Source organism: Chlamydotis macqueenii, chromosome 14 (genome assembly GCF_036417535.1).
Source record: "Chlamydotis macqueenii isolate bChlMac1 chromosome 14, bChlMac1.mat, whole genome shotgun sequence".
Taxonomy (NCBI): Eukaryota; Metazoa; Chordata; class Aves; order Otidiformes; family Otididae; genus Chlamydotis; species Chlamydotis macqueenii.
This window is the reverse complement of record NC_141569.1, coordinates 1087575-1099757: the sequence shown is the minus strand read 5'-3', so window position 1 is coordinate 1099757 and position 12183 is coordinate 1087575. Positions and strand designations below refer to the sequence as shown.

The 12183-nt window shown below is 57.5% G+C and overlaps 1 protein-coding gene across 1 annotated transcript; it reads right to left on the bottom strand.

Moving 5' to 3' along the window:
- Positions 1-1516: 1516 nt before the first annotated feature.
- Positions 1517-3701, bottom strand: TLX3 (T cell leukemia homeobox 3). The gene is made up of 3 exons (XM_086759107.1): positions 3296-3701; positions 2765-3008; positions 1517-1727 (listed from the first exon to the last, which is right to left on the bottom strand). Exons 1-3 carry the CDS (start codon positions 3699-3701, stop codon positions 1517-1519), a joined length of 861 nt encoding a protein of 286 aa, XP_086615233.1.
- Positions 3702-12183: the final 8482 nt, after the last annotated feature.

The window sequence follows — 12183 nt, the reverse complement described above, 5'->3', positions numbered from 1 at the left end:
GGAACGGCACCGCTGGAGCAGCTGCGTGGTCCCTGCACCACCATCACGCGGGGCCCTGCCGCCACCCCCCTACCCCCCGCGACAAAACCCGCATCGCGGCTGCGGGCCCATCCCGCACCCCGGTGCCGCTGGGGCGAGCGCTGCCCGCGGAAATGTTCCCGTAACCATTCGTCCCCCGTGGCCGATTGCCCCAAAGTGCCCCGGGCCGGGGGCACAGCGAGCCCGCGACCGCCTCTAAAGTTCCACGGACTCGCGGCGACCGGGGCTCGGCGGCGCGGCGAATCCCGCGTGGGTCGCCGCTGCTTTCTACAAACGTCGGGTTTGCAGCTTCCGCCGCCCCGCGCGTTGCTGGACCCGCACAATTACGGGAGCTTGTTCTTAAAAATAAATACACACACACCCACACACACCCCCACCACGCACCCGCGTTATTTCACGCACCCACGGCCGCGTCCCGCTGCCCACGCGCGGCAAAGGCCGGGAAAACGAAAACCGCTGAGTGCCCGTCGGGTGGGCTCCCGGTACGGCGGGGCTGGGGTGGAAAAATCACCGGAGGCCGGCGGGGCCCTGCGCCCCGGCCGCTCCATCGCTCCCACCTCGTCCCACTCCCACTCCCAGCCCCGCTCCCCTCGCCCCCCGCACCTCCCGCCCCGGCTCCTCACCTCCCTCTGCGTCCGGTGCCGCCGCCGCCGCCCGCCCCGCAGCGTCCGGGCCCCCGCAGGCAGGGAGCGGAGAGGCGGGTTTTTTTAAAGAAAAAAACGTTTATTTACACGTCTCGGCAAGTACAAAGTATTATACATGGTCTGTGTCAACCCCAAATCTTCTTTATTATGAAACATAAGGCGCTTTCTCCAGAGTCGGCGGCGGGAGGCGAGGGTGCGGGGGCCGTTTCGGTGCGCTAAAGCTCGGCGGCTGGAGAGGTGAGGGCAAAACCGGGCGTGCGTGGCCCTAAAGGAGCCCTTAATTACCGCGGCGAATTAATTACAGCTGAGGGGGACTTCACCTGGGACAGATGGGAGGCTGCCGCTTTTTGGCTCGGCAGGGTCGCGAGTCACCGCCGGCTCCACTCAGTCCCCTCCGCTAAGTGATAGGTAGGTTTTTTTTTTTCTTTAGACTATCCTCAGAACAGGAAAAAAAGAAAAAAAAAATAGCCTTTTGTTCCAAAGCCAACACAAAATACCTATGTTCAGATTTCGATATAAATAATCGAGGTTTTATATAATTCCATATTCATAGTGCCCAAAATCTCGATGCATAAATAAATTAAATTATTAACACTTCTTACAAAAAGTGACATTTCTCCCTTCCTAGCGGGACATGGACACGAATATACAGGCGGGGCGCGGGGCTCCGCGGCGGCAGCGCCCGGCGGCTCGGCTCCGCGCCGGCCTCGGGGAAACGCGGCTGCGGCCCGGGATCCGGCTGCGGCTCCGGCCGCGGCCTCGGCGGCTCCGGCCCGCTTGGCCGCCCCCGCGCCCGCCCCGTCCGCGGCCCCGGGGGCGGCGGGTGGCCGGGCTCAGACGAGGGAGGTGACGGGCGGGATCTTGGCGCTCTCCTCCTCCCAGGGCTGCAGGTTCTGCAGCGCGAACAGCGAGGAGTTGTGCAGGCACAGCGGGTCGGGCTGGATCGACTCGTTTAGCGACTTCTGGAAGGCGTCGTGCTGCAGCTGCAGCATCAGCCGGCTCGCCTGCTGCCGCTCGGCCTCCCGCTCCTCCGCCGTCTGCCGCCTGCCAGGGGACACGCACACGCTCGGCCCGCGCCCCGCCGCCGGGAGCGGCCGCTCCGCGGGACCCCCCGCTCCCCGTGCTCCCCGCTCCCCGCTGTGCGCCCGGGGTTTGGGCAATTCCCCCGGTTTTTTTTTTTCCCCAATCATTCCCCGGGGTTTTCCCAAACAATTCCCCGTTTTTTGTTTTTTTTTTTAATAATTCACCCGTTTTTTAATAATTCCTCGTTTTTTAAATAATTCCTCCGGGTTTTCAAACAATTTCCCTGTCTTTTCGAATAATTCACCAGTTTTTTAATAACTCTGCCTCTTCCCGAATAACTCTCCCCTTTTTTAAAATAAATTCCCCTGTTTTTTGAATAAATTTCCCCGTTTTTTTGAACAATTCTCCCGTTTTTTGAATGATCCCCCCGCTTTGTCAAATAATTCTCTTGGGTTTTTCCGAGTAAGTCCCCCATTTTTTTTCCCGAATAATTCCTCGTTTTTCCGAGTAATTTATCCGATTTTTTAATAATTCTCTCGGGCTTTCCCGAACAATTTCCCCGTTTTTCTCCGAATATTCTCGTTTTTATGAATAATTCCTCCTTTTTTGAATAATTACCCATTTTATGAACAATCCCTTGTTTTTCGAATAATCCCTCGTTTTTCAAGTAATTCCCCATTTTTTGAGTGATCCCTCGTTTTTCGAGTAATTCCCTGTTTTTCGAAGAATTCCTCGTCTTTCAAGTAATTCCCCGTCTTTCAAGTAATCCCTCGTTTTTACTATTTCCCTTTTTTTTAATAATTCCCCGTTTTTCGAATAATCCCCCGTTTCCACGCTTAATTCCCCGTTTTCTCGAGTAAGCCCCCGTTTTCACGGCCAATTCCCCGTTTTCTCGAGTAATCCCCCGTTTTCCGAACCGGGGACTATCGAAAAGAAAGAGGAAAATCATCCACAAGAAGAACGCCACTATTACGGCAGCAAACCCGCCGCCGGGGCCCGGCCAGTGCCGCCCCGCGGGGCTCCGCGGGACGGGGCGGCCCCGGGGGCGCGGGACTCACCGCCACTTGGTGCGCCGGTTCTGGAACCAGGTCTTCACCTGCGCGTCCGTCATCTTGAGGGACTTGGCGAGGGCGGCGCGCTCGGCCGAGGCCAGGTACTTCTGCCGGTGGAAGCGCTTCTCCAGCTCGCAGATCTGCACCCGGGAGAAGGAGGTGCGCGGCTTCTTGCGCTTCGGCGGGGTCCGGTTCTGGTAGGGGTGCCCGATCCGCCGCGTCACCGTGAAGGGCGTCAGAGCCGCCGCCGCTGCCCGGGTGGGAAGCAGAGTTGGGGGGGGGGGGGGGGGTGTCAGCCCCGCGCCCGCCGCCCCTCGAAGGGACCGCGCCTGCACGGGGGGGGTCCCGCGGCTGCGCTCGGCCGAGGGGGCGGGCAGGGCCCGGGAGAGCGGTTTTTTTCGGACGGCTGCGAGCGCGGGGGAGGGCAGCATCCAGCGGGCCGCCTCCGGCTGTCGGCGCCGTCGGTGTTTCGTTTTCTGGGGCTCGTCCGCCGCTCCGTTCGTTGCGGCGGGGCGGGGGGACGGGGGGCGGCCTTACCTGTGAACCTGTCCTTGACGAAGCGGCGGCTGCTCTCCATCCAGGGGAAGTTGAGGCCGCCCAGGCCGGGCACGGCCGGGATGGCGCCGGAGATGGGCGGCGGCACGGCCCCGGGGATGGGCCTGTGCGCCGGCACCCGGATGACGCCGGCCGGGGCCAGGCTGAGGTTGACACTGTACGATCCCGAGTCCTCGAAGGGGGCGGCGATGGCCGGGAAGGGGCCCGGCAGCGCCGGGTAGGGCGCGGCGCCGCGCCCGCCGGGGCCGCCCAGGAAGGCCGCGCCGTCGGGGCCCCGGGGGGGCGGCGGGGCAGCGCTCTCCTGCTCGGGGCCGTTGAGGATCTGGTCGATGCCGAAGCTGATGGGCTCGTGCTGGTGCTGGCCCTGCGCGCCCGCCGGCGGCTCCATCCTCCGCCGCCGCGCGCCCCTCCGCGCCCGCTATGAAGCCGCCGCCGGCCCGGCCGGCCCCGCCGTGCGCCGCGCGCAAACTTTGCCGCGCGCGCGCCGCCCCGGCAGCCGCCCCGTCATCTCCTCGGGGCCGCCGCGCGCCCCGCGCCCGCGTGCGCCCCCGCCCGCCGCCATTGGCCGCCGCCGCCCAGCCTCTGCGCTCCCATTGGCTCCCGCCGCTCGGCACCGGCCTCGCGCCCTGGGCGCGGGGGCTGCCGCCGCCGCCACCGCCGCCGCGGTGACATCACCGGGGCGCACGAACAATGGGGCCGCGCGGCGGCGGGCGGGGGCGGGGCGGCGGGAGGGGAGCGGGGGGGAGCCTCCCGGCACGTCGGGGCCGCTGTCCCGGCTCCCCAACCCGCGCCCCGCCCGACGCCTCCCGGGCCCTGCCCCTCCGCCGCGACCCCCGACGGCCGCCCTGCCCTGCGCGGCCCGGCCCGGCCCGGCCCGGCACCTCCCGCCCTCCAAGCGGGTCTCCGAGCCGGCCGGGCGCCCGCCCCGACGGCGGCGGGATTGGATTTGGGCTCCGTCGGCGCCCGGGCAGCGGGAGCCCGTCGAGTTCGCGGGCGCTCCCTCGCGCCCAGGCGGGACTAAAGGCGTTAAAAATTCAATAACGCTCGGGCGCATTTACTTATTTTCCCTCTTAGAAAGGGAAATGAGGCCGGGGAATTGCATTTCCCGCTAATGGGATGTAATGGCATTTGAGCGGCACCCGGCGGGGCGGTCCCGGGTGCCGGCGCGGTGGCGGCAGGGACCTCGTTTGCGTTTAAGCCGCGGGGTTTGATCACTGCCCCGCGAGCAAGGGCTGTGCGGGGGCCGCGGGTGCCCTTCCCTCCCGCCCCGATGGCCGCCGCGGAGCTGCCGCTTGATGCTTCCCCCCCGACGGGGGCTCGTCCCTGCCGGCACGGGGCGGGGAGGAGGGCGGGGAGGGGGGCTTCCCCGCTCCGCGGTCACGAGCACAGCCGTTCAACACCCCCCTCCCTGCCCCCGGGGGGACCGGCCGCTGCCACCCGCGGCCCCGGGGCAGCCTAAGCGGATTGTCCGCGCTCGGAGCCGCCGCGGAGCGAATCGGATTGACACCCCCCCGGCGAGGGGGTGCGGGGCCGGGCAGCCCCACCAGGAACGGCCCCGGCGGCGGGGCCCCGCTGCGGCCGGCCCGACGCGGGGGGGGGGGGGGGCGGGCAGAGAGAGAGAAAAAGAAAAGAGGGAAAGAAAAAAAAAAAAAAAAAGAGGGGGCGACCGGGGGAGGATAAATAAATAAATAAATAGAGTGACACCCGGTCCTGAATCAGGGCAGGCTTTGTTAGAGAAAATTGCAGCTCGATCTGCATAATGGGAACTCGCGCTGCCCAAGGCGATCTTTTTATTGCGTGTGTGTCTGCTGTTATCAATTTTGTGAACGATTTCACAGGGAGCCTGGCAGACTTGAGCTGGAATAATATGCAAAGATGAGCTTTGAATAATGAATGATGTGCTTTTAAACCAATTCCAAAGTGTCTGTGATAGTACAATATGAAAAGGGGTGGTAAGTAATAGTATATTTAAAAGGCGCTAGTATGTTTTTATTACTATATTTAAAAAGATATCTATATTATTTTTGTGAAATGGATAATATATCACAGAGTCTTTGATAATCAGCTAAACAATACATTTTTCTTTGGGAAAACTCTCCTGGTTTTACACAGTTAAATGTAGAGTATCAGCGCACGGCTCTGTAACGCTCGGCTACCTTATTAAATATTAACTCTATTTTAATATTAGCTTTTAAATTTAATATGTTGACGTTCTGCAGTTTTACTTTAATTATGTTTTATAATTAATAACCCGGGACGTACGGTAGCCTTAAATGCGGCGCTCCCCCCGACTCCTTTCGCCCCTCCGCGGGCCGGGGCCGCGGAGCCCCGCGCAGCCCCGCTCCGGACCCCACCCCCCCTCCGCTTTGCCCGGGCCACGCTGCCGGGCTCCACTCCTGCCCCCCCGGGACCCCCCGGTCCGCCCGGAGCCAGCGGAGCCGCGGCCCCGACGGCGCGGTCCGGCTCCCCCCCACCCCGCCCCGCTGCTGCGACCTCCAGCCGTGCCCGGGGGTCTGCCGGGGCGACCCTGGGGCGGGGATGAACTCGCCCACCCGAAGCCGGGCTGCTCCGCGCCGTCGGGGAGCCGGACCCCGCTGAGGGCTGGCCCCGCCGGGCGCGGGGAGGTGGCGGGGCTCCCGGGCAGGCACAGGGCACCCGCAGCGTGTCCCCACCGCCCCGCGCCAGGGCAGCGCCTCATCACCGGGGTGCGGCTGGGGACAAAGAGCCCCTCACCCGGCGCGGCGCGGCACGGCACGGCACAAGGCCAGCCTGCAGGGTCACCTCTAACCCAGGCACGGGGAGGGTCGAGTGGGTACTGGTGGGATGGTGCCTGGCTGGTGGAGGGGTGCATATCCAGCACCCCATGTCCAGGCAGCCCCACAGCACCAGTAGGGCGGCCACCAGTGCCACGCGGGCAGCGGAGAGCTCCAGGGAGTGTGTGGGGCGGCTACTGCGGAGTGAGAGGTGAAACGTCGTCATTCCGTGTAAAACTCAGACAGCAGCGCGTTGTACGAGTACCGAGACGCAGAGCTGAGCGTGCGGCGCTGGCAGAGAGAAGCTATGGCATGGCTCCTTCAGCCCTGGCACGGAGCGTGGCTGGGGTGGCATGGTGACGTGGGTCCCAGCCACCTGCAAAGACATGGAGGACACAGATAAGAGGGAGAAAAAGTAAGTAACGCTGTGTAAAAGGAGCGGCCACCTTGCTGGCACCACCAGCAGGAGGGACTCCCACCCAGTTTGTCACTGGGGGCAGAGATGCAGCACCTGTCTCACCCATCCCCAAAGCCCAGAGCTGCTCCCAGGCTTGGCTGCCGCGGGAGGACGCGGAGGGGCACATGCCACAGCCCCCCCATGGTCACTGGGCTCGGTTATGGTGCGCACATGCACTCCTCAGCCCTGGGAATGTCTTTGGGCTCAGAACATGGAGCGGCCCGCAGGACCCGCGTCCTCGCAGGACCCCCCATGCCCGGCACCGGTTAATGCCACCGTTCAGCCCTTCAAGTGCTTCCTGTAGGATGAGATAATAAAACCACGCCATGAAATACGCTCTGACTCACCCCCAGTGCCTCTGCCTCTCAAGAGCGAGGCAGCTCCAGTGCCCCGTTCCACAGCAGCACCAGACACTTCCCTCTCTGCAGCTGGAACGGGTTTGCTGGCTGTGGCACACGCTCCTGCGCATTGTAGCATCCAGAAAAAATAGGAAAGGAGAGGAGTGCTGGGGATGGTCCCCCTCCTCGGCACTTCTCATCACCGGGCAAAATGAAATCCCCATCGGGAGCAGGTCGGCAGTGCCAGGGCATTATTCAGTGCCCTGGGGTAGTGAGGACGGGGAGGTGGCATGGGCTGGCAGGTCACAGCATGCAGAGGGACTTCAGCTTCTTCCCACCAAGGGGTTCAAGGGCGAGCACGCTATGTGGGAGCAAAGACAAGCGGTGCCTATCAGGACCAGACCCAGCACTGGGGCATTAGTCCCAGCGCTGGCCCTCGCGCTGCCTCGAGGAGCTCCATGGAGCATTAGCCAGCCTGCTGCAGCGGCTCGGCCGCCTTGCTGCATGCATTTCCAGCTCCGCTCGCACTGCCTCTTCCCCAACCCTCTGGCTGCGCACATCCTGGGCTGCCCACCCTGGCACAACCATCCTGCGCGTCTCAGGGTCCAGAAGCTCCAACTTCTGCAGCACCTTCCTTTGGGGCCTGGGCCTGGCGATGGTCACAGTGACTCTGACCCATGGTACTGCCCGAGAGCTGGAAGCCAGGGCTTAGAGAAAGAGGAGTTTGGCCACCAGGTCTTCGGCAGCATCTTCGTGCTGCCTCACCGGACATCACACTGCCACAACTAAATCCTCTTTCTCTGAAGGGTGCTAAAGGCCGCGCCAGCTCTCACCTATCTTCTAACTCTCCTTTAACACACAGGAATTCACAGGTTAGGAACTGGTCTCTGTCCCTGGCAGCCAGGAAGCTCTGCTCCGCTCCCACGCCTATGAGCTGCCTCCACTGCCGGAGCCCTGCACAGGGCTGCAGGAGGCAGGGGCAGCTGCGGGGACGTGCCATCCCCAAACAGCATCGCCCGTTGCTGCAGGTTTTGTCTCTTCCCACAGGGTGACAGGGAACAGCCATACCTCGCTGTGTGAAAATGTAGCGGCAGATGCTGAGATGCTTCTGCTGTGGCTCCCGGCTTTGGCAGCAGATCTCGGAGCGGGCCTGGCCAGTCCTGCTCTCCACAGCCTTTTCTAGAGGGATATTGCTGCATAAACCCAACACATTTTTGAGCATTTAGCACATCACTGATCACATACAATTTGTGTGGAAGTCAGCACAACAGAGGACACAAACGTTGTTCCTCAGCCACAGCCCTGGAAGCAGCATCCTTGCGGGGTGGGTGAGGTGATGCCAGTGTTCACGGGGACTCTGTGCCCTGGAGTGGGAAGGGGAAGGAGGAGGGGATGGTTTAAACCAGCTTACCCTCAGCAAGCTGCCACCTGAGGTCCCTGCCAGCAGCAGCACCCAGCTGGGGGGACACACTGGGCAGGCAGGTGGGCACATAGGGACCCCTCCCATGGGTGCGGGCCACCGTGGCCAATGGGCCCCAGGACAAAGCAGTGGCCTGGCCACCACGTCCCAGGGATGGAAAGGGACCCCATCACGACCCGGTGGGGGTGTCCTGCCTGCAGCTGTGCTTTCATAGGCTGGCAGCTCGCGCCCCAGGGAGCGGTGCCGGGGCCAGGCACTCAGCTCTTGGTGCTCAGCAAAGCGGATGCACAGTTTTGTCAGCCCACAAGGGTTAAATCAGCTGCTTCTTTTCTGAGGCAAGAGCTGCAGAGTCCAAAGGTCATTCCCCTCTGCCCCTTCCTTTAAGCCAGGGAGGGCTGCACCCCTCCTGGCTCAGCTGGGGAGAGCTTCACCCCACGCAGGGGAGGGCTGGGGGCAGCTGAGGTCCACCCACATCAGCCCATTACCCACCACCGGGCGTAGATTCCCCGTCCCCCTCCACACAGATGCTAAGAAACGTCCCTGTCCTCCTCATTCCAGTGAAGCAGGTGGAAACAGCGAAAATACCACTCAGAGCCAACAGTCAAAGGTGGCTCGCAGCCTCTGACAGATGAACATGCCTTCGTGGTCTCAGTTCACATTCAAAGCATGTCTTAATCAGGTTGGTAACCTTAACTGTTGTATAAAAAAAGCTGAAACTTTGGTTTAGTTCAGAATTGATGCATAGGTCCATGATGAGATGGGGAGGGCAGGGTGGGGAGAGCACTGGGGCAGGAACCATCGCTGAAAGGGAGGAGAGCCCAGAGGATGATGGGCAGACAGGATTCAATTTCTTTCTGCCATCTCTGATAACATCAGGGTGTAGCAAAGCCACTGGGTAAGGTCCTGGGAACACAGACAAATCCTGGAAGACACAAAGACATCTGGTGTCCCCCTGCAGCAGCACCAGCCCCCAGTGGAAGAAGACTGGGAGGGACCTCGGCATAAACCTGGGAAAGCAGCCGGTGTTTCAACGTGGCTTCCTGCTCTCTTTTATTCTCATTTTACATACCAACACGCAGCTGCTGCCACGTTTTTCTCCTAAATATGACTTTTGTTGGGCAAATTACATTAGGATGGATGCCGCAGGTATCCATTAAGGTATATTTATCGTGATAGTGTTTGGATCTCACGCTTATAAATAACTTATGTTATGGCTTTTGTTTGTAGAAATGTAACTTACATATTTTATTATGCTTTCCGTAAACCTCAAAAAGAATGTTGTCAAAGAAGCGCCTCTTAACAGCAGCCTAAACTATGGTACATAAAATCTACACTAACATTATTTTTTAATACAGCAAGGAAGCGTGTTTCCCTCTACAGTTTGAAAGGTTTGCTGTCATCATAAACTCGTACTACAATAAAACATTAACAAGTCCAAGGAATGATTTGGTAAGGTGCGCATACACCAGTGGCTCAGTTTCTTCAAGGCCTCCTTACGCAAGCAGGACGAGGCATTAAAACTCCGTGTGCTCCCCAGGAAGCTGCCTTTGCCTGCCTGGCAAGCGGAGCCTGACCTGTGGAAGGCCGCTCCGGGGATGCTTTGCTCCCCCTGGCAGAGGGGCAGACGCTTACCTGGGGTTCAGCGGTCGGTGCTTTTCACTGTAATGACAGAAACGCCTTTGGGGGAGAATCAGACCTCTCTTACAGTCCTGGGTTGTTTGCATCATCAGATAGGCCCGCGTTGGTTCCTGGAGATGAAATCACTCAGGGGCCAAGCTGCGCCTCCTCTCCGATGTTCCCCCTTCCATTACGTCCACTTTTTGTTAAAGAAAAAAAAAAATCCACCCCCTTTAACGCAATTATGTCTTAAAAAAAAAAAAAGTATAAGGCATTACACCTGCTTTGTAAACATGAGGAAATTCTGAGCTGTGCCCCCTTTGACAGCACCCTTTTAAAAAGCTGACAGTAAAGACTCTCAACAAAGAATGCGGAGTCATAAAACCCACTCTCTATTTGCTGTGCTATCCATTTCCTAACCTAAAAGCAAGCCTATTTATACAACCAGCTCCTCTAAATAAGTTCCTGTTGTCAACCGTTAACCGCGGTTGAAATGCTGTTCAAATACGCGCCTCCAGTTTGTCCAGTTTGTAAGATGCTCTTCAGAATCTCACCCGTGAGGTGGTGTAAGAAGGGAAATTTTGGAAACGTACCTGAGCGCTCTGGGGAGCCAGCAGCTGTATATTAAAGCAAGCCCTGAAGTCAAAGTGCTGAGTTACGAGGGCACACGTCCTCTCCTTTTCAACGTGCCAAACTCCGACTCTCAGCAGAGCAGCTAATTTAACCAGTAACCAGACTGGGTGGTGAGCACACGCTGATGGTACGCAACCACTAGCTATTTCCAGTGTAAGACAAAGAAAACGGAGTCACAGAATCCATCAGCTTTCACCTGAGCCTTAAATGCCAACGTACGAAGCTGTAAGGCTACAGTGGGGTTTATCCAGCCAGAAAGGAAACGGTGCTGCTGGGTACTGAGCCCCGCGCCCGTCGGCAAGGCGACATGCAGAAACCTTTCCCCAAGCCCAGCTCTCACCGAGACCCGCACACGCAGTCGTGAGTTCAGTTTTGCAGCTTTTAAAATCTGACTTTGCAGCACAGACTCTGGTTTCCTTTAGGACTGAAGTGGAAAGCGAGTGACCGTACTAATTCGGAGGTATTTGATGTGTTGGTAATCATCCTATGCTTTCTGCAAACTTGTCAAACCTCGGCACACAGCATCGGGCCGCCTGTAGAAGCGTCCAAAACCTGCAGCTCTTTCATAACTTCAAATGGATTCTTTTCTCAGGTACTCAGCATTATTGGAAATCAGATCCTTTGGCTGCAGATTAAATAGTTTCTCCAGCTAAGCTTAAATGTAAATAGAAAACTGCTTAATAAAATTACTTCCTTTCAGTTTTAGTTTCTGCAAATTAAAAATGTGCAGAAAAATAACAGTTGCAAAAAGCAAAATAAACCCCAAAAACCCCAACCTCTGGAAAAATCTGTAAGAAATACTGGTATGAACCTTTCCTTCCTCTTGGCCGCAAAAAAAGTCCTCCTGTTCTTATCTAAACAGTAGTGAAATATTACTACATATGCAAATTAAGCAAGCACGCAGGAAATTAATTATTTACATAGAAAAAAAAAAAAGCAAAAAAACAACCAAAACACCCAAAAATTAAAAACCCAATTCAATTCAAAACCAATACCAGTAGTTTGTAATAGCACATAATAGCTTTTCTACATTATAAACTAATTGGCTTATTGATTAAATAGTTCTAAATTTTGTCAGATCTTGCTTCAATTAATTTGTCTATTTCTGCAGCGCAGACAGTACCTTCTTCCCACCACGGAACGATATTAATTGTTCCCCACAAAAACAGAGCAGCAAATGCAAGCGTGTTTTGGACTGGAGGAGGATTTTGTTCTGGTACCCACCAAACTCTTTATGATCTCTGAAAGGTGAAGATAAATCCGCTGAATTTGCTCTTCCAGACACAGGCATTCATTTTCATTGTGCCACACGCCGTTTAAATCCAGGCCGTAACTGTCTGACTATCTGCTTGCTTTTTTTGTAGTGGTGGATGGATTTTATACTTTTTATACAGTGTTTTAACAACTTTATTCTCTTCTGTGTTTTTTGTTCCACTTTCCAAAGACCTGGAAAATATGTACTTGTGAAATCAAAGTATCATCAGTACTTCATTAAGGATCGCTCGTCACCTCTTTTTTATTATGTGCAACATTCTCAACTTCCTCGCCATATTTATAGCCTAAAATGCTCATTTTTCATCTTCTACTTTGTTGTCCACATTGTTATAAACCTCTAGTGCTGAAAAGAAATATATAACATTTTTTTAGAAAAA